General features: G+C 46.2%; 1 protein-coding gene across 1 annotated transcript; it reads right to left on the reverse strand.

Annotated features, from left to right (window-relative positions):
• Nucleotides 1-1,693: 1,693 nt before the first annotated feature.
• LOC144695932 (CD276 antigen homolog) lies at nt 1,694-22,161 on the reverse strand. The gene is made up of 5 exons (XM_078567026.1): nt 22,090-22,161; nt 18,268-18,349; nt 15,734-16,087; nt 7,741-7,851; nt 1,694-6,875 (listed from the first exon to the last, which is right to left on the reverse strand). The coding sequence occupies exons 1-5, from the start codon at nt 22,159-22,161 to the stop codon at nt 6,712-6,714; spliced, it is 783 nt and encodes a 260-aa protein (XP_078423152.1). The 3' UTR covers nt 1,694-6,711.
• Nucleotides 22,162-26,906: the final 4,745 nt, after the last annotated feature.

The raw sequence follows: 26,906 nt of genomic DNA on the forward strand, positions 1-26,906 counted from the left end.
GTGAAGATGATGGAGGGGTGGAGATTGGAAGCAAAATTAATAAATTTTTCCAGGTCCCGACGAGAGCATGAAGCAGCACCGAAGTAATCATCGATGTACCGGAGAAAGAGTTGTGGGAGGGGGCCGGAGTAGGACTGGAACAAGGAATGTTCCACATACCCCATAAAGAGACAGGCATAGCTGGGGCCCATGCGGGTATTGTTTTCCCACAGTATAAATAGAAGACATTAATAATTCATTCAGAAAATTGTATAAACAATAAAATACTGCATTTTCATGTATATCAATCACAAACTTACAAAACTTTCAAGTTTCCATATGCCTGACTAAAAGTATAAAATACTCTCAAATTGAACCAATGAAAACAAAACATCCAAAATAAACATGGGTGTGAAATAATATGAATATCTCGCATTTTTTTTCAGCCAGTGCTTAGATACTTTTGTTAGGTAAGAGTTGAACTTAAGCCCTTGCTTAGCAGATCACATTAACAGACTGCACTGAACCTGAAAGAAATAAACCAGACTACGGCAGTGTCCAGATGTTTATGACAGCCAGAAATGGGGCTCATTCAGGGATATACATCCCACCCAATTTTTGGCTTCACTGAAGTCAACAAAATGTAAACTTGGCCTGGATGTAAGTCAGGCGATTAACCCAAACACGAACCAATTGCCCACCATGCCTGCATATTGAATAAACACTTGGGCCCTGAAAGTCCATAGGGGTTCTGCCCAATATCAACCATAACTCTGGCAGGAATTTGACAGAACAAAAGAAAAAATATCAGGGATCCAATTTAAGTAACTGATATATTCCCCCATATTCCCCTTACAAGGCAAATGTTAATAGGGTCACACTAGGGTCAGGGATTCCCAACATCAAGGTTTCCAAGTTCACTACCTTTGTTGGATTCCAGCATTGGATTGAGATGCCTTGTGAGGTGACCAATACCTGCTTCCAGAAGGGCATAACTGGATCCCACAACTTAGGGCAGAGTTTTCTGCCTGTCAGGCGAGCGGAGCAGGAGCGACCGCGGGAGGGCGCGGACTCGATCGGCGCCCGCAATCAGGGCTGCACCGCCATTTTGTATGGGCAAGCCAATTAAGGCCCACCCAGCGCATTTCTGACTCCCGTGAATAGCGGAAGTGTGCTGGCTGCGGCGGGCGTGTACAGACTGCCGGGTCCAATGGTGACCCGGCAGTCTGTTTAAAGGAAAGCCTGGCAGCGTCCTATAGGCTGCTCACAATGACCACTTCAAGGTCACACCGCAGGGGGCCGGCTGAGCAGGCCAGGCTGGGGGGAAGGGCAGAGGAGCAGGGCAGGCTGCAGAGTCTGCCACAGGAGCAGGGCAGGCTGCAGGGTCTGCACAGGAGCAGGGCAGGCTGCAGGGTCTGCACAGGAGCAGGGCAGGCTGCAGGGTCTGTCACAGGAGCAGGGCAGGCTGCAGGGTCTGCACAGGAGCAGGGCAGGCTGCAGGGTAGGCCAGCGGGGGGGCCAATGTGCCCCTTGCTTTTCTGATGATTGCCTTGCTGCCCTCCTCGAGGAGGTGGTAGCACGGGCAGGAGGTGTTGGTCCCTCAGGATGGGAGGAGGAGACCCCCCCCCACATGACCAAATGTGCCTGGGAGGAGGTGGCGGATGTGGTGAGCTCCCGCGATGTGGTGCGGTGCACCTGGATCCAGTGCCGCAAGCGCTTCAACAATTTGTTGCACTCTGGAAGGGTGAATACCATGTTGGCAATGGGCATTTAAACCAGCAGGTAGCCTTAGCCTTTAAGAGCCCCCCTGCAAGTCTTGCTGTCGTGACTGCATTGAATCATGTTGGGCATTTTTCGTATGCTGAGTGGGCAAGCAGATAGTGACCATGCTTAGATCAGCCTGAGTGGTTCATGTGGAGATGAGTTCACCCCCGCACCATGTGTTGCTTTTAGTCGCACATAACTAACCTGGGGGCAACCTGCAGGAGATGCAGCTAGGCGCATACTCAGAACTCCAACACATGTCCTATTCACTGTGATGAGATTGTGGAAGGGGAGTCTCAAGGTCTTGTGGCCAAGAGCCATCTGTTGCCCTCGATGCTACATGTAGTTGTGCCCCCTTACTATGGGGGCTAAGACCGTGTGTTTCCGAAAGTAATGGACGCAGACTGTGTCCACGGTGGCCGTTGGGTCGGGGGGGGCGGGGTTGGGAGCAGGTGTACTATCTTTGTGTGAATGATCAGCAGTAGCGGAGAGAGGAGGCACTGGAGGCCTGATATGGGCCACTGTAGTTGGGGGGCAGCGTGCGCGTGCAGAGTCCATGTGCGAATTGCCACAATGAATGGTCTTCCGTTTATCAAAAGAAGAATGCTCACAATGCATGTGAGCATTCGAGAACTCGAAGGCAGCCAGGCCCAGCTCATGATATTAAGCCATTTCGAGTAGGAGACCCTGGAGCTTGAGAGGCGCCATGTGCTCAGGTCAGCCGGTGTCGGTGAAGCTGGGGTGGAACGGCCAGGTATTTGAGTCCAACAGTGAGATCCATTCTTTCTTCCCACCATCCATAGCACTAATGATTGTTTGATTTGTTATTGTTGCAACATTGCTAAGTCACAGACTGATAGAGTCAGAGGTGTGGGTCACTGACAAAGGTCCATCGGCCCTTCGAAGATGCGCATGTCAAACACCTTCCAAAGTTGCCTTATCCCATTTCCCACCACTATCCCCATGGCCTTGAATGCCATGGCATCGCAACTGCACATCCAAATACTTACTACATGTTAGGGGGGTTTCTGCATCCACCACCCTTTCAGGTAGTGCGTCCCACATTCCCAACACACTCTGTGTGCAAAAGTTGGTCATCACCTCACCTGTCAACCTCATGTCCCTTACCTTAAATCTATGCCACCTGGTTACTCATCCCTCTGCCAAGGGGAAAAGTTTCTTCCTGTCGACCCTATCTATGCCCCTCATAATGTTATAAACCTCAATAATGTCATCCCTCAATCTCCTCTGCTCCAGGGGAAATAAACCCAGTCTATGCTGCGTCTCCTCATAAGTCAAACTCTCCAGCCCAGCCAGCATCCTGGTCAGCGACCTCTGCATTCTCTCCACTCCAATCACATCCCTCCCGTGAAGCGCATTTCACAACTGTACGCAGAACTATAGCTGTGGCCTAGGCAGCGTTTTCTGCACTTGGAACATGACCTCTCTGTTTTTACATTCTATTCCTCAGCTAATAAAGGCAAGTATGGCATTTATCTTCTTCAACACCTTATGTACCTGTCCCGCTACCTTAACGGGCCTGTCAACATGCACAGCAAGGTCCCGCTAATCCTCCTTACTTTCCACTGTCCAACGCTTCCTCGTGTATTCCCGTGCCTTGTTTCTCCTGCCCAAGTGCACCACCTCACACTTATCCACATAACATTCCAGTTGGCATTCCTTAGGCCATCTGACCAGTCTGTCTGTATCCGCCTGTAATGTGAGTGTACCCTCCTAACTATCTGCTACCTCGCCAATATTCGTGTTCTGGAAGGCTGAGCGCATAATGAGCCAGGGGGAAAGGGATGAAGTGTGTCAGTGTGTGCACGCTAACTGACCCACTGTCCTTGTTGTTAATTTCAGTATCATCAGAGCCTGTCCACCAGGAGCAATTCCAGATGTCCCCTCTCACACCTGAGGGCCCTCAACTGTCACCTGTGTTACACCATTTCTGCGAGGCAGGCACCAGCGCAGATACTAGCACCTCAGTGGGCATTGCAACATCAGCTAGTGTCCCGGGGGACAGTGGAGAGGGCACTTCACAGTCGCTGAAGGAGCTGGCAGAGACAGAGAGTGCCAATGGGGCCAGCAGTTGGAGGACTGCAGGGGACCAGGCACATGCTCAGTCGATGCCTGATGATGTGCCTCTGGAGTCGTCCATGACGCAGCAGCTGCAGGAAATGCGGCCAGGTGTGTGGGAGCATCTGGGAGTGATACATGAGGCTATGCTTAGCTTGGTGTCCATGGTGGAGGAGTCCACACGGAGCATCACTGATGCAATGAGCCTCATGGCAGAGCGTCATGCTTCCTCCCTGGAGAGAGTGGTGACTCTCGTGGAGAGGGGCTTCCAGGAGAACAAGCAGCTTCTCCTGGGGTTAAGCTCGGACCTGCAAGCCCACACAGCGCCAGTGGCCACAGCTGGGCAGTGCCAATGTGGGAGATGGTGTGGGCTTCAAGCTTCCCAGCTCGTTGCCCATCCGTCGACGGTTAGCAGGGAGGTCCGGGGCAACCTCACATTGGCGGAGCAGCTGCCTGTCATATCTGCGGGCTTCTTTCAGGGTGCTCCAGATGAGGGCACCAGCTGCCCTGCCCCTCTCCCAGTGACCGCTTCATCGGGTGAGGCTATGACGACTAGCGAGATGCCAGCTGTGGACCTGGCAGATCCCTCCCAGGCGGGCCCAGTACAGGCTCCACGGGCCAGAAGACGGCCACCAAGGTCATCAAGGCCAACAGGACAGCAGAGTCGGCAGGCTGTCTCAGATGCCACTCCGAGCGATGGGGTGGCACCAAGACATAGCACCACTAAATGTAAGCATAAGCCAACTTAAGCACACCATGGCCTCCTCCTTATTCTAGCCCTCCCTTCCTCCTCAGAGGAGCTGCCTCCAGTGGACATGTCAGAGCCCATACCCAGGTTAAAGGGAGGCTTCCAGAAAGCTGCAGGCCCGATAAAGATTCCTGACTGAAGAGTGCTGAGCTGAAGGTTCAAAGTACACAGGAAGCTGCTGGAATTAGTTCTGAACTGCTACAGATCACACAGGCAAATTTAAAACACTTTCTGCAATAAATACTTCACAGACCAGATTGACAACCCCACTGAACCCTCTTATCCCGCCCGTGGATGAGTTTTATTAAAAAGTCTCTTACCCGCCTGCCTGTTGCGGCCGTGCACCGACCTGAAGATCGCACGGGCGGCTGAAAATCGGCGTCAATTGACGATTTAAGGGCCTTAACTAGGCCGTTAATTAATGGCGGGCGCGCTTTGAACTTCATTGCGCGCCCGCCCAGCGAAATATCGTGATGGCACGCGGTGATGTCGGGCTAACTGTGTATTAATTGCATGTTTAATTGTATTCAGGTCAAGGGCATTAACTAGGGATTCACTTGTGCGTCTATAAATAGCTGGGCTGGTTGGGTGAGTAGGGACATGTTTGTAGTGTGTATCCCTGTAAATAAAAGCTCCAATTATCCCCTTCGCTGGCTATATTCATGGAATAGAACAGCTGAAAGGATTCTGACTGGGGTATGAGAGGCAGGTAGAGTGGGCTTGGGTCACCCACATCCAACGGCAAGCATGGGCTAGATATTGTATCCGCATGGTGAAGTGGGCACTGGAGTTGCACCCATAGTAGTACACAGCAGTCACCAGCCACCAGCCATACACAAATGAGATGCCCTCTTGATGATCCCACAACCAGAAAGCACCAGTGCCCATGATCCCTGCATAACTGCTAGGATCACAGCTTTTCAATTTTGGGGACCACAATTTTTAACCTTGTGGCCCATGCACATTAATTAAGCCTTTGTTAAAGCAATAAGTTATTTACTGGTGTTGATCTATTTTCCCTCAACTGCAGATCAGAAAACAGTGTACTCTTTTCCTACTGGCAACAATGTGAGCCAAACACCTAGGCCTGGATTTTCACTGACTCAAGGATGACTCAGGAGCCCTTTAAAAATGGTGGGTGGGTCCTGATTCCGGGATTCCCATTCCCGGGCTGTCTGATTTTTGGAAGTGCCTTTAAAGGATGCAAGCTGATTGCCGTCAGAAGTCCGCATCCACCGCTCCTGACCCTGGCTGGCTCCATTGCGGAGATGGGCATTTCCCACTCCTCTCCAACTTTCCTGGTATCGGGCCAGGTTTTTTAAGAGTTGTGGTTCACGGCCCCTCAGAGGACTCATAAACACATGCATGAGGGAACCTTTTCAAAGGTAAGTTCAAAAGGTCCTCCGCTGCCCCCCCCCACCCCCGGCCAAGTTCTGTCCTTCCACACACCTGCTATGGCCCCTCATGCCCCCTATGCAAAACTCTGCCCCTGTTGGAGATCAACTAATAATCTGAAATGATCAAATCCTATCTGATCACTTCACACCCTTGCATGTGAACCTTGACTTTGTTTTTCTGAATTGGAAATGTATCCATAATTTTCTCACTGCTACCTGCTCCTGAGCTTCAATAATGATTTCGTTTTTATCCATGTGACACGCATTTTATAAGTTGGATGAGAAAGCAGAGAACAACTTCTACATAACACCAGAGGCATAAACATAATGCTTTCAAGTACTGTACCATCCATAAAATGATCACAGATTTTCTGGATTTAGGAACATGATCCATTCTTTAGTGATAAGTTACTCTCGGCATTATGATGTACTGATGCTGAACCACAGTTGCAGTGTGTAGTCTCCACAGGGTACACTGCTTCTTTGGCTGCATCTCCCACAACCTCCACCATTCAGAAGGACAAGGGCAGCAGATGCCTGGGAGAAATATTGCCTCCAAGTTCCCTTCCAACCTTCGTTGTGACATACATCAAACAGCACCATGGAAGTCCTTTCACCACATGGGCAGCAGTTCAAGAAAAAAGCTTCTCACCATTTTCTCAAGGGCTACCCAGGACAATAAAATGTTGGCTTTGTCATTCACTGAGAATGAACAAAAGTCAGATATTTTATCCATGGAATCATTCATGCAATTTCATATTTCATTATTTTTCCCATTTTCCTTTGTTGATCATGTCGCTGTTTAAATATTACAAATGCCAGAACAATAATTGCTGCAAATACCAGTATTTCGAAGCCAAAAACAATCCACCATTCCTTGTGAGGGTTATGTTCCTGAATGCCTTGTGCTGAAAGTGAAAAAGATATAAATATAAAATAATCATCAGTCATATTAAGGCATTTTTACAAAACATATGCATCTGGAATTCTTCCAGGGGTTGGGGGATGGGGGGGTGGGTTCTCCTATTTTCACAATGTAATCCTCATTTATACCATTTCTTTAAGGTTTCTGCTGAAGTTACAGTGGGAGATCAGGAAAAACCCCTGCAGAAATTGTGTCATGAACTTAAGGCATTGTATCATACAGCTTCTGTGAATATATCCCAAAAATGATTCATGTTGTATTCAGAGGTAAATGTTACAATGCTCTTTTTTGCAATTAACGTTATAATTCAGCGAACGTATGCTCCCAGCACAGTGTCTCACCCATGGGGAGTGCAGATCAGGAAACCTCAGGCATTCTTGTCACATTTCCCATCAGGAGCAAATATTTAAAAAATTGTAGGTCACAGCCTATATGAATTTACATCGATTAAAAGTTGTAAATAGGAAATTGTGCAGAAAGAGTTGTGATTTCTTTGATATGTGCTCCTTATTTCTAAGTCACTGTTCTGGTAGTATATGTTGGGAAAATTGACCCCCACTTGCATTTCTACAGAAAAATAAAATCTTTGAAACTGAATTGGGGAAAGACACAATCCCCAGTAAATTCACCTTAAAGAAATCCACTAATTGTTAAGCAAAATAATGACTTACGAGGTAAAAGGAGTTTGAATTTCCTGATAACAGTCTGGTTAACAAGGCTGTTCTGAATTTCAACTACGTGGTTACAATTTGTATTTTCGTTATCAGCTTCCAGAACACTCAGGAGTGTATAGAGACCATCTTCATTTTGAAGGTATGAAATTTTAGGCTTCAGGAGCAAATTTTTACCTTCTGCACAGTACCAGAGGACAGATGCCTTAGGATAACCTTGAGATTTTAAAATGAAAATCGAACTTGTTGGCTGGAGTTTGATCAGCAGTTCTGGGTCCTTGTAGTGAGCTGCGGATTATAGAGTAGAATAGCTTGGATTACTCAGTAACCACAGAAATTTGCTTTCATTGACATTAAATAATTTGAAAATGGTATCAATACATAATTAGATACAGACACAAGATGAAAAATCAGCCATGCAACAAAACAAAGTCCAGTTTGTTCACGCAGAACTACACGTTACAAGTAATAATGCATCATTACAGGTCTCCACATGTCTTTTGCAGTCACATCCTGCTAATTAGAGTGTATTCCCTTTATCCCCATTCTTTGTCTCCTACCTCTCAATCAATTTTCAAGCCAAGTCAAAAGGCTACCTAAATTCTGTATGTTCTCATTTTTTATGAACAATCTCCTTTATTGAACCTTGTTGAATGTATAGACACTCCAATAATATTTTATATATCTAATTAGTGGCATTTTCAAAAAACTTCAACTAGATTAATCAGATATGACTACGTTGACTCTTTCTTATCAGTTCATATTTGTTCCAGTGCTCACTCTATTCCTAAAAATAGCTTTGAGTAATAGCTTCCCCATAACTGATGTTAACTGAGGTCCGTGAAGGATAGCTGATGCCACAGAAATTTAGCATTCAGTTTGAGAATGAGAAATTTAAATTGGAAACATCTGTGCTAAACTTAAATAAGGGTAATTACAAAGGAATGAGGGTAGAGTTGGCTGGAGTGGACTGGGGAATGGGTTTAGCAAAAAAGATGGTTGCTGAACAATGACAGGTGTTTAAGGAAATAGTTCATGATTCACAATAAAGATATATCTTTAAGAAAGAAGGATTATAGGAAGGGGATAAACCAACCACGGTTAACCGAGGAAGTTAAGAATAGTGTCAAAGTGAAAGAAAAAACATATAATGTGGCAAAGATTAGTGGTAAGCCAGAGGATTGGAGAAGTTTTAAAAACCAACGGAAGACGACCAAAAAAATAATAAAGAGGGAGAAAATAAACTTTGAGGGTAAACTAGCAAGTAATATAAAAATGGACAGTAAGAGCTTCTTTAAATCTATAAAAGGAAAAGAGAGGCCAAAGTCAATATAGTCCCCTTAGAGAATGAGGCTGGGGAAATAATAATGGGAAACCAGGAAATGGCAGAGGAGTTGAATAAATACTTTGCATTAGTCTTCATGGTAGAAGACACTAATAGCATTCCAAACATGCTAAATAATTATGGGTAAAAAGAGGGGGAGGAAATAAATACAGTAACTATCACTAGAGAAAAAGTACTAGAGAAACTAATGGGGCTAAAGGCCGATAAGTCACCTGGACCTGATGGGTTGCATCCTAGGATATTACTGGTAGTAATCTTCCAAGAATCCTTAGATTCTGAAAAAATCCCAGAGGATTGGAAAACTGCCCATGTAACACCCTTATTCAAAAAGGGCAAAGACAAAAAGCAGGTAACTATAGGCCAGTTAGTTTAACATCTGTCATTGGGAAAATGTTGAAGTCTATTATAAAGGATATAATAGCAGAACATTTAGAAATGCACAATCTAACCAAGCAGAGCCAGCATGGCTTCATGAAGGGGAAATCATGCCCGACAAATTTATTAGAATACTTCAAAGAGGTAACAAGCAGGATAAATAAAGGGGAACCAGTAGATGTAATATATTTGGATTTCCAAAAGGCATTCAGTTAGGTACTGCACATAGAGCTGCTTAATAAGATAAGAGCCCATGGTGTTGGGGGTAGTATATTAGCATGGGTAAAGGACTGGCTAACTAATAGAAGACAGAGAGTTGGAATACGGGAGGGCATTTTCAAAATGGTAATCTGTAAGTAGTAGAGTACTACAGGGATCAGTGCAGGGGCCACATTTATTTACAATATATATTAATGGCTTGGGTGAAGGAAATGAAAGTACCATCGCCATGTTTGTGAATAACACAAAAATAGGTGGGAAGGCAAGTGATGTAGATGACACAAAGAGTCTACAGAGGGATATAGACAGGTTAAGCGAATGGGCAAAAATGTGGCAGATGGAATATAATGTGGAAAAGTGTGAGGTTATGCACTTTGGCAGGAAGAATAGAGGAGCTGAATATTATTTAAATAGAGAAAGACTAAAGAAAGTTGTGACACAGAGGGATTTGGGGGTCCTCGTGCATGAATCCCAAAAAGCTAAATAAAGTTCAACAGGTAATAGGTAAGGCAAATGGAATGTTGGCCTTTATTTCAAAGGGAATGGATTATAAAAATAGGGAAGTCTTGCTAAAACTATACAAGGTACTAGTTAGACCACACTTAGAATACTATGAACAGTTTTGGTCCCCTTATCTAAGGAAAGATATACTGGCATTGTAGACAGTCCAAAGAAGGTTCACTAGGTTGATCTCGGGGATGGAGGGATTTTCTTATGAGCAGAGGTTGAGTCGGTTGGGCCTGTACTCATTGGAGTTTAGAAGAATGAGAGGCGACCTTATTGAAACATAAAAGATTCTTAGCGGGCCTAATAGGGTAGATGCTGAGAGGTTGTTTCCCCTTGTGGGAGAGTGTGGGAGTGCATAATCTCAGAGTAAGGGGTTGCCCATTTAAGACAAAGATGAGGAGGAATTTCTTCTCTCAGAGGATAGTGAATCTGTGGAATTCTTTACCACAGAGGGCTGTAGATGCTGGGTCATTAAATACATTCAAGGCTAAGATAGACATTTTTATTCAGTAAGGGAATCCAGGGTTATGGGGAAAAGGCAGGAAAGTAGAGTTGAGGATTATCAGATCAGCCATGATCTCGTTGAATGGCGGAGCAGACTCGATGGGCCGAATGGCCTACTTCTGCTCCTACGTCTTATGGGTATTATAGGAGGTGGGATTGGAAAGATGTAAGGAGGTGTGTGTGGTGAGGAATATAATAAATTGGTTGGAGGTGATCTTGTCTGTGATTGAGACTACCTGAGTGCAGAGGCTATGTGAGATAACAAGGTCAAGAAGGTGGCTGTGTAATAAAAACAGAAATGCTGGAAATACTCAGCAAGTCTAGCAGCATCTGTGGAGAGAACAAACCAAGATAACGTTTCGAGTCAAATATGATTCTTCTTCGGAACACAGGAACTTCGGAACTTAGGGTGGCTGTGTATATGGGTAAAGGAGTTTATATGGAATTAGAGGTTATGATAGAACAGATGGCAGTGAAATCAGATGAGAGAGGGCAAGGTGCATGGAAATGGAAATTAAAATGACCACATATGAGGAGTTGCTCATTGAGAAAGCTGAGGAAGAAAAGGTGTGTGGATACCTCGGTGAGAAACTTAACGTCAAGTTTGGGGTGTGGTGATGTAGAACAAGGGCAGGTGCTTGGAGAAGGCGAAAGTGTCAGATGTATAAAGGGAGAAAGCAAGGCCACTTGGTGACTTGCTAATAAAGGCCACACTGTCCACTGTGGTAGTTTGAGCAGGGCAGATGGTGGAATGTATAGCCAGTTGGGGAGCCATCAGTATAGGCAAAGATTAAACACGGTGAGCCAAGTTTTCAACAAAGACATAGGGCAGAATTCTGCCCTAGACGGGCGGGCAGGCCCGACTGACTCGGCAGCAGGCGGGCAGCCGATTGCTGCCGCCGAAACGGGCCGCACTGCCATTTTGCACAGGCGGGCCAATTAAGGCCCACCCAGCGGTTTAGCGACTCCCGTGTAGAAGGGGAAAATCGTCGCAGAGGCAGGCATGTTCAGACCGCCAGCTCCTATGGGGAGCTGGCAGTCTGTATAAAGAGTGGCCAGGCAGCCTCGTTGAGGCAGTGCACCATGGCCACTCATTGAGAAGGACATGCTGGTTTGAGGGCACAGGAGGAGGAGGAGGAGGAGGGGGGCAGGCTGCAGGAGAGGCCAGCGGGGGGGCCACTGTGCCTCTCGCTTCTCAGATGCCTGCCTTGCTGTCCTCCTCCAAGAGGTGTCCAACCGTCGGGATATTTTGTATCCAGAAGATGGGAGGAGGAGGGTCTCCCACGTCACCAGGCAGGCGTGGCAGGAGGTGGCGGAGGCTGTTAGCACCCATGACGATGTGCGGCGCACCGGAATGCTGTGCCGCAAGCGCTTCAATGATTTGTTGCACTCTGGAAGGGTGAGTACCATGTCAGCCTTGGCCATTTTACCCAGCAGGTAGCCTTAGCCTTTGAGGCCCCCCCCCACCCCCCTAAGTCTTACTGTCGTTACTGCATTGGGCAATTGGCACACGCTGGGTGGGCAAACAGTTAATGACCATGCTTACATCAGCCTTAGTGGTTGAGGAGAAGATGGGTTCTCCCTGCAGCATATGTTGGTGTTTGTCACATTTGAGTAGTGTGGGGGCAACCTGCAAGGGAGGCAGCTGGACACATACTCAGAATTCCAACACATGTCTTATTGATGGTGATGAGATGGTGGAAGGGGAGCCTCAAGGTGTCGTGGCCAAGAGCCATCTGCTGGCCTCGGCGCCGCACTTAGTTGCGCCTCCTTGCCATGGCGTTAAGACCCGTGTGTTATTCAAAGTGATGGACACCGAATGTGTCCAAGGTGGCCATTGGAGGAGGGGGTTGCGACCAGCCATACTATCTTCTGGGGACTCATCACCAGTAGTGTGGACATGAGCCGCTGGAGGCCTCAGATGGGCCACTGTGGTTGGGGTACGGCGTGTGCGTGCAGAGTACATGAGCGATCAGCCCCAATAAATCCTCTTCTCTGTTTTGCAGGCAAAAACAGAGCACAATATGAGGGAGCGGCAGCGGACTGGCGGTGGGCACACCGTGCTGCAGTGCCTCACCACCTATGAGGAGCAGGCCATGGAGCTGGGGAGGCGGCAGGGGGCCAGGGCGGCAGGTGTCGGCGAGGCTGGGGTGCAGCAGCCAGGTATTTGAGGGCCACAGTCCCATCCACTCTGTCTCTCCACCATCCAAACCACTGATGGTTGCTGCAATCATTAATGCAACAATCGTTAATGCAGCAACACTGTTCATTCACAGACTGATACAGTCAGACGTGTGGGTCATACACAAAGGTCCCTCGGCCCCTTGAGGATGCGCGTCTCTAGCACCTTCCAAAGTCACCTTATCCCATTTGTGACCACTATCCCCATGGCCTAACATGCCATGGCATCGCTGCTGCACATCCAAAGACTTATTGCATCTTAGGAGGGTTTGTACCTCCACCACTCTTTCAGCCAGTGCGTCCCACATTACTCTGTCCAAAAGGTCCTCAGCACTTCACCTGTCAACCTCATGGCACTCAACTTAAATAAATGCCACCACGTTAGTCATCCCTGCACCAAGGGGAAATGTTGCCTTCTGTCCACCCTTTCTATGCCCCTCATAACGGTTTGAAGGTCAATAATGCGACCTGTTAATCTCCTGTGCTCCACGGCAAATGTCGCAAGTGTTTGTAATGTTTCCTCATCACTCCAACTCTCCAGGCCAGCATGCATGCAGGTCAGGTACCTCTGCACTCTCCCCACTCCAATGCCATCCCTCCCATGAAGTGCAGGTCACAACTGGACGCAGAAGTGCAAATGTGGCCTCGACAGCGTTTTCTGCACTTGCAACATGACCTCCCTTTTCCTACATTCTATTCCTCGGCTAATAAAGGCAAGTCTGGCTTCCACCTTGTTAAACGCCTTATGTACTTGTTCTGCTACCTTAACGGGTCTGCCCAGCAAGGTCCCTGTAATCGTCATGACTTCCCACGGTCCTACCATTACTCATGTGTTCTCGTACCTTGCTTGTCTTGCCCAAGTGCTTAACCGAACACTTATCCACATAACATTCCATGTGGCATTCCTGAGGCCGTCTGACCAGTCTGTCTGTATGCGCGTGTAATGTTTGGGCCTCCTTTTGACTATTTACCACCCCACCAATGTTCGTCTCCTTAGGTTCTTGAAGGGTGAGCAACTTATGAGGCTGGGGGGGAAAGGGATGAAAGGTGTTACTGACTGAACGCTAACTGATGCACTGTCCTTGTTAATTTCAGCACCAACACCGCATGGCCGCGCCCAACAAGTCCAGAGCCCTCCCTCCACACCTGAGGGCCAAGACGTGCAACTTGCAGCACATCATTTTAGCCAGCCAGGCACCAGCGCAGCGACAAACACTTCGGTGGGGAATGTAACATCGGCTAGTGTCCCGGGGTACAGTGGAGGGGGCACTTCACAATCGCTGGAGGAGATGGCAGGGACAGAGAGTGCCAATGGCGCCATCAGCCAGAGGACTGCAGGAGACCAGGCACATGCTGAGTCCGGCAGTGATGATGTGCCTCTGGAGATGCCAGCAATGCAGCAGCTGCAGGACAAGCGGCAGGATGTGTGGGAGCATCTGGCAGGGTTGCATGAGGGTGTGCTTCAGTTGGTCTCTGTGGTGGAGGAGTCCAGGCAGAGTGTAAGTGAAGGCATGAACCTCAGGACAGACCTTCAGGCTTCCTCCATTGAGAGATTGGCAACTCTCATGCAGAGGGGCTTCGATCGGATTGAGAGTCTTCTGATTGGGTTACGCTCTGACCTGCATTAGCCCTCACAACGCTAATGGCCTCAGGTGGTCATTCCCAATGTGGGAGATTTTCTGGGCACCAAATGTCAGCGCTCGGTGCCCATCCATCTGCGGTGAACAGGGAGGTCCAATGTGACCTCACATCGGCGCAGCGGCTACCTGTCGTCGCTGTGAGCTCCTCTCAGGGTGCTCCGGATGAGGGCATCAGCTCCTCCGCCCCTCTGCCAGTGACCGTTGCATCTGTTGAGGCTGCGACAACTGGGGAGGTGCCAGTTCTGGAACTGACCACTCCCTCCCAGGTGGGGCCATCACAGGCTCCACGGGCCAGAGGACGGCCGCCAAGGTCATCGAGGCCAACAGGATGGCAGAGTCAGCAGGCTGCCTCACAAGCCATTCCGAGCGATGGGGCGGCACCAAGACATAGCACCCACAAATGTAAGCATAAGGCACGTTCATGGAGTGGAAGCCCTTCCTGTTGATGAAGGCACTGAGCTCACCTGCTGGTGCCTTGATGGCCACATGCGTACAGTCTATTGCACCCTGGACGCGGGGGAAGCCAGCGATGGCCGTGAAGCCTCTGGCTCGCTGTGCCTGACTTGCCTGGTCGCAGCGGAAGTGGATGAAGGTCGATGCCCGTCTGAACAGAGCATCTGTAACCCTCTTGACACAAGTGTGGACAGCTGATTGGGAAACATCGCAAAGATCACCCACTGAGCCCTGGAAGGAGCCAGAGGCATAGAAGTGGAGGGCAACTGTGATCTTTAGAGCCACTGACATGGGGTGCCCACCCACACAGTTAGGGGAGATCTCAGGGCCGATCATCTGACAGATGTAGTTGACTGTTTCCCTTGACAGTCGGAGCCTCCTACGGCACTGCACCTCAGTCATATTGAGGTAGCTGTTTTGCCGCCTGTATACCCTGGCAGCAGTGACATCAGCGTGCGACATTTTAAGCGCTGACATGCAGGCTCCGCCACTCACACATCAGCCAGAAAATTCTGCCCATAATGTCAATGCAATTGTTTATGATGAAGTTTTGGAGGGAAAGGGCATTGTTCATGAGTGAACAGACATTCTGGAAGGAAATGAAGCTCCAAATGTATGCAGTCCAACACCCTTCCTCTCCATTAAAGATCATGAAAGATGCCTATAATCTTGATCAGCCTTTGATTATAATATTCAAACTATTTTCCACTTATATCTGGGTTTTTTAATTCCCTACATTAACAGCATTAGTTTTTTTTATAGCAATCTTAGTTACACTCATTTCAATTTATTGAGTTCATTGCAAACCAAATGTTTTCTATACATTTTTAAATGTATTAAATATTAATTATCACATTCTATTTAGTCACAATAAAATCATTTTTCCATGAACCTACTTAGCATTTATCCATAATTAGGAACAAATAAAACCATAAAGTCTACTTACCTGCAAATTTCAATAAAATTGTCTCTTTGGCGCTTCCCAATATATTGCTGACAAAACATATGTACTGTCCAGCATCCTCAGCTCTCACTCCTTCCAGCTTCAGTGAAGCATTGCCATGTTTGAATTCCTCTGGAAATAGACTTGTTCTGTCTGAATACTGTTCACTCTGCTGACTGAGTTGGTCTTTACCATAGTAATAACTGTGCACCACCTCACTGTTCTCAGCACGTTGCCAGGTGATTATAATATGTTCCAATGACAAACCACCATTAACAGTAAACCTGCATCCAAGGACAATATTTTGATTGTGAATGCCTATTAAAGTTGTCTCCGGCACAGTGACATCAAATCCATCTGGAAAACCAGTAAAAAAACATTTTAACATTTTCGTACCCTATTGTTTTATACAGCTGTTATGCTAGTTAAGGTATCTGGTCAGATCATAAATCAGCCCTCTAAAGAGAGTAGAAAGCTCCCTCATGGACAAGTAACCGGCCACATCAAAGCAGAAGCTGCAGTATAACTGATGGGTGGAGTTGTCAATCTGTCGGTACATCCAATTCAAGCGATTGAGTGGCATAAGACCTCCTTGGACAAGTAATCTTGTTCTCTTCAGACTTCTTAATGGCAGTTGGTATGAAGCCATCTTTTTAAACTTTATAATATAAAGTATGGCTGCTTTGAGCATGGGTTTAACCATCTGTGTGTATATTTCACTTGCCTGAGTACAGGATACTGAAGAGCCAGCAATATATAACTCAGTGCTGGTGTCTTATGCCACTCTAAAGCAGTAAAAGCAGAAACAGAGACTTGAAATATAAAATGATCATTAGACGGACACAGATCATACAACATCTAGAGTTATTATTCACCTCAGGGGTGAACATGAGCTTTGACATCAAACAACCTAAGTTGTAATAATTAGACTGGAGTTAACAGTCATTATTTCCCAGGATAGATATTCATCACACTTATTCGCTATGTTTTACTCCAGACATGTATCAATGTTTCAGAGCTCTGTCTGAGTTACATAATCAGGAGACCAATGAACAAGTGATAGTCCCAAAGGGTGATGAATCTTTGAAGAAATTAACTTTAACAACTGGTTTGTTCAAATAAAAGTGAAGTAAAATAATCACTTTAAAAAGAAGTGGGACAATTAACATGTTGGAAAGGATTTATGAATGTTAATCAAGCGTTATGATGCTGCGCCTTTCACAATGTTACTGTGATATAAATATTCAGGAAACTTGAGATCTTTAATGAGTGATATTGGACAAAACATTGTGGCAGTTTGGCGGGGCGGGGTGGTGGGGAGGGCAGAGTTGAGAGAGTAAATCTAGAGTTTTCTCACTGCGATTAAAAAAGATGGATTTATATAGTGCCTTTCACTACCACGAGATTTCCCAAAGCATTTTACAGCCAGTTAAGTACTTCTGAAGTGAAGTGACTGTCGTCATGGAGGAGAGGCAGCAGTCAATTGCCTACAACAAAGTCCCACAAACAGCAATGTGCTAATGGCCAGACAATCTGTTTTTGTGATGTTAATTGATTGAAGGCAGAGGTAAAAGATGGTTTATAAACACTGTTGAGATTTGGGATATCAGGATTGAATCCAATATGCAGTCAGGGAAGAAAGCACATGAAACACTGAACCACAGAAATCACAGCTTGCTGTTAAGCAAATTGATCTGTAACTTCTTCTTCAGTTCTCTGTCCAAAGGTCTGACCCACAGCACCACAACCTCCACCACAGGTGGGACAAGGTAGAGCCAGAAGGCAGGTTCTGGATGGGAGAATCGAACCCCGTGCTGTTGGCACCAATCTGATCCACACCAGCTGCTCAGCCTACTGAGCCAACTGGCACTCCAAGGAGTCCAAGTTGCTGTGGCAACATGCACTTTTATATGCATGTTGTAGTCTGGAGCTATGGATAGTGATGGTAAAGGCCCCAATTTCTTTCCATCACATGGCTGACCAGGAATTTCTCCCACTCTTACCGCCTGCCATTTGCATGTGTTGGAAGGATTTACAAGTTTACACGCAACCTGGCCATTAAATCCTGGAGTGGGACTTGAAACTGGAGCTTCTGGCGCAGAGGGATGCTACCCAATGCACTGCAACTGTAACTAGGTCATTGACAAAGCAACACTTACTACAGTGTTCAGGAATGGGAAGATTGCACACCTATTAGAATTTTACCTGGAAAGCCAACAGCATGTAAATAGTGATCAATTGAAGGATATCAAAGTCAGAGATATCAATGCAAGTTCATCAACATTTTCACAATAACTACAGCTTTGGACATTTCTGAACATTCCATTGTTCTCCAAGGTTCACTATCTTTAAACTGACTGCTGTTCAAATGTTATGATTTATGGCTTTGCTTTCAAGATTCCTGGTGACAATTCTCCTTTCACAGATTTATATGGTTTATTTTCCTTCTCAACAATAAATCAATTTACAAAAAATACAAGCAGACTTTTACTAGGGTTGCTGGTGAAAAATGTTGCTATTTATTAGATAAGACTTACCAGAAAGAAGGGCCTGTCCCCACGCAATTAGAACATGAAGCAAATATATCATTCTTTTGTGGCCTCCCTGCATGTCAGTATTCTGGAAAGTGAATAAATATGTTCATTAACAATAAACAAAATACAGATATTCATAATAGTAGCTTTGCAGTCTAGTGCCATCACTGTGAATGGCTTTCCGCTCACTATCCAGTTAGTTACTCAATCTGAGGTCTACAATTATTTTGTGATGAGGCCGACTATGTTAAGGGACGAACCTCATGAGTGAGCCCATCTGAAGGTCCAGAATTATTCTGTTAAAATATCACACTGCGATGCATGGGATTACTTTCCCACTTCGCCTATATGACCAGGTGCAATTCACACCAGCAGCAGAAACAAGAAATTCAGATATATGTCACTGAGGAGCAAGGCATCCAGCCCTACGGTGATAAGTTGGGAACAACCTCCTGTGATACCCAGTTTCTTAAAAAAAGTATTGGCCTCATCTTTGCTGTAAGTGAGAAGAATTAGTTTTGTCACTTGACATTGTGCATAAATTCTTCATCACCATCATCGTGTGTGCACTCCCTGAAGACGGTTCCTTGGCTCAATATCTGATGATGCTTGCATCTTGAGCCAGTTTCTTCGCAGTTTTTGCCTGTGGTGGTTTGCCATTGCCCTCCACTCTCTGGGGCAGGGTGGTGAGGTGGGGGATACAACCCCATGTGACTCCAGGTAGGAAAGCCATGTTTATAAGTTTATTCTCTCTGACTTTCTCGCACAAAGCTGTATTAATTAGTATAACAAATGTTTAATTCTTTTTTGCTCTCCAAACCACTTCTCGTGAGTGTGTTGGCCACTCGCTCTCGTTAAAACCAGAAGTGGGTTGCTTCAAGTTGGGTTGGGTTCCATTTTGACCGCTGACACGACCCCATCCCACTTGTTTTTGGGAGTTAAAATTCAGCCTACATTTTCGAGAAATCCAGGGGGTTTCATCGAAAACAAGTCTTCAGCTAGCTTTTTTGGCTAATAAAGGATTTTCCTGAAAATGTTTTTTTTTGAAAAATATACTTTTTTCATAAAATATCGGGAAGAACATTCCAAAACATTTCAAAATCACCATCACAAAAGTACAATCAGATTCAACTTTTACACATGCAGCAATATAATCAATGAATATTACAATCATTTCAATATGGTCAATGCAGACAATCAGACAATGGTATTGGAGTTATCAACATACATCATGTTGCACTCTGAGGTGCTTCAATACAATTATAATACAATTGGTATTCAATGCTCACATTCATTTTGAGCTGTACAGCCCGAGGGACTCTCAACAGTTCCCAACCCCTCGGTGCACTGCGGCAGAAAGGTCTTAGACAGCGACCTTTCCCCATTGCGCCTTTGTTATTTTTTTCCATTGTTTTGCCAAATTCCTCCCTCGCCAATTCCCCCACTCAACTCTTCTCCCCATTGCTCCTCAAGCTACATCTGCTGGTCATTGGCTCAAGTGGCCACTATTCACCTTGGAGCTGTGAAAATGGGTGTCATCAGGCTATTTTGTTGCAGAGTGGATCACTGCCAGGACCAATTCTGTCCTTATCCAACATATGGACTTCAAGTGGAATATCTAGGTAGCAACCAAATTTTTATCTTCCCCAATCTAAGGCAACATTGTAGCTCCTCTACTAGCCACCTGACAGAGATGAGATAACTCAGAACAGACCAGGCATTGAACTTGAAACTGGCTCAGTCCGTATGACTTAGTTGCTTTCTGAATAAACATTAGGGGTGGAGTATTAAGGTATATTTGTATTGCTGGTTTCTTGTGTGTTTGTAGGGGCACTGGGGTGGAATTGGTCTTTGATGGTAGCACAAAATGAGCTAAAGGGAATTGACAGCTTGTTTTACGCCACACCCGGTATTCCTTTCCAAGTGAGATCTCCGAAGAACAGTTTTGCACTCGCAGCCTCCAGAAAAAGTAATTTATTTGTTTGCAAACACACGAGACCTTGGTCAAAATTTTATGGAATAATTCATGCACAGGCAGCCAGTTGGCTCAGTTAGCTAGATGGCTAGGAGGCTTCCTGCCCGTGAGGCCTCCAGCCTGTCAATCAGGTTGCCTGTGCGTGGGAACCTCAGTTAAAGGCCTTGATTTAACATCTGCAGGACATTCCAGAAACGGGATCTCCCAGGTCTCGCAACCTGACAATAGCACCCGCCCCTCATTTCCAGGTTAAAATCCAGGCCATAGTGTCAGGGATCTGAATTTGGAATTACAATCACTTTTTATGAATCTTGATCTAGAGTGCAGTGAAAACTTTCTTAGGATCTCATATTCATGTCAGTTCATCAAGCGAAACTCCTGACTTGAAGCCTAAGGGTTGTTTATTAAGTAGTTGTAATGTAGAACATGCATGTTCTAGTCTCTACCCACATAGCAATGCCCATAGTAACTGCATTGTTAGTAAATATTGTCTTGGATACAAGATTAGAAAATCAGAGAATTTTGAATTGTTTGTTTCATTTGAACCCCACTTCCAAACTGTAACTTGAATGTCTCTTAACATAACATGCTACTAAATTAAATTTGGTGGAAAAAGAATTAAAGGTTCATTATATTAATTAATGCAGCTTTCTGTGAGAAGTTTAGAGAGAAGAAAACTAATAAACATGGTTTTCCTACCTTGAGTCACATGGGGTTGTAACTCCCACTTCATTCCCTGCCCCCATCCCAGAACTGAATACATTATTCAGGTCAAAGGCTTGACAGAATTTACAGTACATGTTGTTCCCTCTTCTCACTAGGAGAGCACAGGCAATTTTATCCCGAGCGGATGTGTGTCTTGGAAAGCAGAGATAAGTGCTCCGATCTCCTAGTACTGGGTTAACCTCCAGCAGGATGCTATTGTCTGATGGGAATGGAATGGTTCCACTCCATCACCACCCCCCCACCCCCCACCCACTTCCCAACACCCTTTCATATCTAGCTGGCTCTCCTGGTAGGGATTTGGCAGTCAAACATCTGTCCATGTAATAAGCTTTTTCATTACAGAAACAGCCCAGAACATGGTCTGCTGGATGTAAAGCAGTGAAAGAAATGGGTTCTCTCATGTGCCGTTCTCATTGAAGAGAGAAAGGAAAAAAAGTAATTGCCCATTTATTTTCCCATTCAGAATTTACATTGAAGGTTTACCTACAAACATACCATATACACACACACCACACTAAACACACACCAACATGACATTTCTCACAACACTCATCACCAACACATCATAGAAACACAAACTACACACATGCATACCATACACACACTACACATACCATACATACACACCATAAAACACACACTACAAACACACCACACACACAGCAACACACTATATAAATACCAAATTACGCAAAAGCCAACATACATACACCATACAGCAAACACTGTAAACACACCTTACACTCACCAACATACCTTTCAAAAGCCACATTATTCATCTACCAGGCACATGTGCCATACAACACACAGTACAAACATATCAACAGACATCACTACAACACACACCATACAAACACTACACAGGTGCCAACACACATGCAGCAAACACACCACACACACCACAAAAACACAAACTATACACATCTCACACATACTGCACATATACCATACACATCACACACACACAAGTACACAAAAGCATAACAGAACAAAATGATCATCTTTCTCGCACCCTCTCATTGCCAGGGAAAAACATTTCCAGGATTATCATACCTTCTTAAAAGCATTTTTAAAAATGTGAAATGGTTTGAAATGTAAAATTATGATCAAAAAGGAACACTTACCATTTTACCAGCAGACTTGTGATTCCACCTTTTCTCTGCAGCGTACTTCAGACTTCTGAATTCATGGCTCATTTTAAACTTCCTGTGATATGTGTTGCTATGGTGCTATTGACATATGATAACAACAAGCTGGTTTGGCACTTGCATCCAGGAATGCCGGTATTCTGGTTAAAACCAATGAGAGCAATGTAAAGTTAATTGAGAGCAAGTTACACACGCAATTGCAATGCACCCAATGCAAACAAATCACTGCTCACGAAACTGGCCACTAACCACCTCCCTCATGTTCACGCCTCTTTCATGAGTGTTTTTAAATTTTAATGAAAGGTTGCAATAAAAATTATGGACATGTCCTAACTCATGTAACAGTATTGCGTGAGGGGACATGCCAGGGAAAATTTTTAAACTCCTTTATTAAAAGTTTCACAACGGAGCCGATCTCCCTGAGGCAACACTTAGCCTCAGGGAGATCTGTGCGCTCTTTCATGCGCATGCACGAAAGAGCCCACTCCCGGCTGAAGGAAAACCCCCGCCCGCATAGGGAGCGCATAGCGCTTCCTGGCAGACGTCACGCTGGGCGGGCCTTAATTGGTCCGCCCACGTAAAATGGCGGTGCACCCCCAACCGGGGGTGCCGATCAGGAGCCCGCCCACTCCTGCACTTCCCCCCCCAATGGGGGGAAAATCTTTCCCAAAATGTCTGATGTGCAGGAATGCCTGTTAAATGAGTTGAAAATTGTACTTTAAAACTCAAAGAAGAAATATACCAATGTGGTTTCAGCATTTCCTTAAGTCCTCCTGATTTCCATCCATCTTACCCCCTGGCATATTGTAAAGAGAATAAAAGAGTACTTGGCAATCTTTTGCTGTCAGCAAAATGGGTGTGCTCTTGACCACATTTCTGAGCATAATCTCAGGGGGGGCAATACATTTACACTTTTGTTTCAATAGTAAAGCTGCTCAGAGATCATATGAGTAATATGAAAATGACCTATACTTTGCTACGTTTTCACACCGTATCATATCAAACTCGCCACAATACTTATGCATTCCTGGGAAACATGCCGTTTCCATGGCGGGCAGGCTCTCATTCGCCTGGCACGCCATCACCTCGCTGCCTCATCACGCCAGGCATCAGATTTAAAGTGCAGCCGCACTCAGTGCTTCCAGCCCACGACTGCAGCAAAGAAGACATGTCCCTGAAAGGCAAGAAGGCTGCAGCCCTTGAGCACCTTTTGGATGCCATGGATGCCTGCTGTGATGTCCTCTACCCCTGCTCTGGCCACAGGAGGGGCAGCTACATTACCACGCCATCTAATGCTGATAGAGGGTGAATAATCTCATCCCTGCAGCCAGGGTATGGCAATCATCTCAGCATTCTCAACTCATACACTCAAGCCCATCACACATTCACTGGCAGCTCACTCACTGTCAGCTCAAGAGGCATCACCACCCTCACATGCCCATCTGGCCTCATCTCCTCTGGAGATTGCCTCCTCAGCCCTCACCATCTTGAAGCCACTTGCGCAGGTCAACATGTGCCCCCCCAAACACTCTGGGATGCTCTCCTTCCCCATTACAGCTCTCGCCCTGCAGCCTCTTCCCTTGCCTGAGGCCACTTCTCCCCCTTCCCCAAGCAAGACCTTGCCCTGCAGCATTTGAAAAGCCACCCACATGTGGCTGATCTGATAAGTAGTGACCTACCCGTGAGCCCCCCTAGAAGTGATGTGTTGCTGTCTGTGAAGCCTGGCATTGATGACTTTGAGTGCTGACCGAAACAAGGTAGCCAAACAAACCTTGAAGCCCCAAGTGAAGTGCAGCCTGCCAAGTGCACGTCTTAAGTATGCCGTTGTGAAACACATTGGCATGTTTTCCCACCGACGTGGGCGGACAATCCAGCAGGGGGGTGCAGGATGAGTGCGGCAGGCTGGCCTTATAAAGATGTGCTGATGTATTACAATGAGGTTCCCGACGTCTGATGGTGGAGGGGAACACAACCCGCCATCGGCAGGCGGAGTAGACAATCGCAAACTGGTTTCACAAAGTCGTGAAGCTGATTTTTGGCCTTCTCGCCATATTACCCGCTCATGCCACCGAACATGCTCGATGCCAGTGGGCACAGAAAATCCCGGCATTCATTTCTTCAGCTTATAACCTCCATCTGAGAATTGGGGACCACAGGACTGGGGTTTCACTGCCCTTCCCTTTGTTCTGTTCCTTTTTAAATGCATTTCATCTAAAATTCTGTCCAACTATCATGAAGGATCCACATGTTATGTTATCTATTCCCTCCACAGATGTTGACCAATTATTTCCATTATTTTTTGTTTGGGACTTCCACAACTTTCTTGCTTTTTGTTTGGACTCTTTCAATTGGATGGTTTAAAGAAGCCCTTATTGTACACAACTCCATCAAGCAATGACATAAATCAGGGCATAAAATTTCAAGATGGTCCATTAAGCCTGTCACGCACAGCAAAGTGACTGAAGCATCATGTCGAGAAATATCACCCCCCTCCACCGACTTCTCCACAATCCCCACCTAACCACCAGCCATCACCTGCCCCTCCACACCTCCCCACCCCCGCCCCCCCGACACCACCACACCCAGCTATATAACCTCCTGGGAATGGGAAAATAGAAAAAGCCCAAGATCAATAAGGAAAAGAATTACCCTGGAAAATTCCTCTCAGATCTCCTCAGGTGGTCAAAACTAATCAAGAAGATCCCTTGAACCACATGTTATCCAAGAAAATTTTCAATATGATGGGATCTCTTCCCCAGTCAAAAATTGGTTCAGCTCCCTCTTGACGTTTACAAAGAGTGAGCAGCCTCTACACCAGTTGATGATTTATTTCAAAGGTTCACAACTCTTTGGAAAAAGAAGAGCCATCCAATGTCCAACTTACTCCTGTATATCCTGGCAGCAGGATAGAGGCGTTTTCTGAGGCCCCTTCCGCTTTGGACTACCTGCAGGCCCTGCACCCCTTGTGCCTCCACCTCTCCTCCCACAGGTCGCTCCCCTGGAAGCTGCATTAGGACACCTGGCCTCTTCTCCCTTTTGCCCCCTCTTCCTACTCAGAGGAGGAGCCACCAGCAGAGACCACGATCCCCATTACCAGGGTAACAGAAGGCTGTCTGATACCTGGAAGGGTCCACACGGTCTGAATCTTCCGGGAGCCTTGGAGACACCAATGTGTCCTGAAATGAAGCCTGCAAATGCTAAACCTGAAGCTGAGAACAGAGATGAAGCTGTCAAGTTCAAGTAAACAACCAGCAGCAAACTAACTCCTAAACTCCTCACTACTCACACTGGCAATGCTGCTGACCCTTTTTATCCCGCCCTTGGATGAGGTTTCATTAAAAGTGGACTGCTACCTGCCCGTTTTGCACATGCGACGAGCGCGAAATTTCAACGTAAATTCGAGTACATATGGCTTTTTAATGGTCTTTAATGGCACTTAAATTGTTGGCGGGCGTGGCTCCAATGCCCGTGCACGCCCGCCGACTTAGAGATTGCTTGCGTCTTGCGTGCAGGATGATGTCGGGACCCTCGCCTGATGTCATCCCGCGCTATTTCACGTCCACTCGGGTCGGGCGCGCGCACATCGGCAAGACGTAAAATTCTAGCCCTGGGTGGGATTTTCGGGTCGTCGGGTGGGCACGGCGGGCTGGCCCGGGAGCAGCTGGGAAATGGCCCGCCACCCGCAATCGGCCCCCCGACTGCGATTTCATGCTCGCTGGCCAATTAACGGGCAGCCAGCGTGAAAGGCTCGCCGAGAAGCTCAGCGCTGCCGGGGTGGTGGTGGGAGGAGGGCGAGCGCAGAAGTCTGTCCGTGTGTGGGGGAGCGCGCACTGAAAGCTCACTGAAAGCAGGGAGCTACCTCAGGGAGCTGAAGAATTTTAAAATCAGAAATAAAGTTTTTGAAAATTGGAAAAAATTGTCCCCACATAGGGTTCACTCACATGAACATAAACATAATAAAAATTATGTCAAAACATTTTTTTTTAATTAATGTCAGAAACCCTATCCCACCTGTGGATGAGGTTTCCTCAAAAATGCAAAGGCCGTGTGGCTAATTCGCCTACCCGCCAAACGTAAGGTTCAATGGGCAACAAAAAATCTGCCTTAATCATTAGTTTAACGGCCTTAAAGGGCCTCTTAATTGTTGGCGGACACGCTGCCAACTCTCACGCACGCCCGCCGACCGAAATATCGCGAGTGCGCGATGATGTCGGGACGCTCGGCCGAAGTCATCGCGCCCTATTTTGCACCCGCCCTCAGGACGTAAAATTCTGCCTTATATGACTATACCTCGTTTGTCAGTGATGCGGAAACGATGGAAATTGGAATGTATGACATCATCATGGATTTCATGGTTAGTGGTGAGACAAAGGGGAGGATAAAAGGGGAGGATGTCATTTATGGTATATTGTGGGTTGGCACCAGAGAAGTCAGAGTGATCAGGTTGTATTATTGCATGCACAATGAGAATGCAATGGAAGTTTGCAGAGTAGGCAAATCATTATGCCAGTCAGTGTGCAATGCCAATTTGACACCAGTGCTGCCATTTTGGAGCTCAATGCATGATTCGCGCCAGTAATGTGCACACGCCATAATCACATTTTGGACCTTCGGGGGACTCGTAGAGCCAAAAACTGGTGCTATGAATCCAAATTTTAAACCTCAAGTTTTTAGAATAGCCAGATTACTATTACAATTCTACTCTCAATTTGCAAGCTCTTTTAAAATTAGTATAAAAACAAAACATTTACTGTCTAACGCATGACAGACTCTTGTTTAAAAATAAACAGCTA

The sequence above is a fragment of the Cetorhinus maximus genome, chromosome 21 (genome assembly GCF_964194155.1).
Source record: "Cetorhinus maximus chromosome 21, sCetMax3.hap1.1, whole genome shotgun sequence".
In the NCBI taxonomy this organism is placed as follows: Eukaryota; Metazoa; Chordata; class Chondrichthyes; order Lamniformes; family Cetorhinidae; genus Cetorhinus; species Cetorhinus maximus.

Bases quoted from the DNA above. Each gene is read 5' to 3' on its own strand.
- LOC144695932 (XM_078567026.1), bottom strand. From the start codon at position 22,161: ATGAGCCATGAATTCAGAAGTCTGAAGTACGCTGCAGAGAAAAGGTGG. The intron at 7,852-15,733 runs GTAAGTAGACTT...TATAATCCGCAG, and splicing joins AATTTTATTGAAATTTGCAG to CTCACTACAAGGACCCAGAA. The intron at 6,876-7,740 runs GTAAAAATTTGC...TTTCACTTTCAG, and splicing joins CCTCTGGTACTGTGCAGAAG to CACAAGGCATTCAGGAACAT.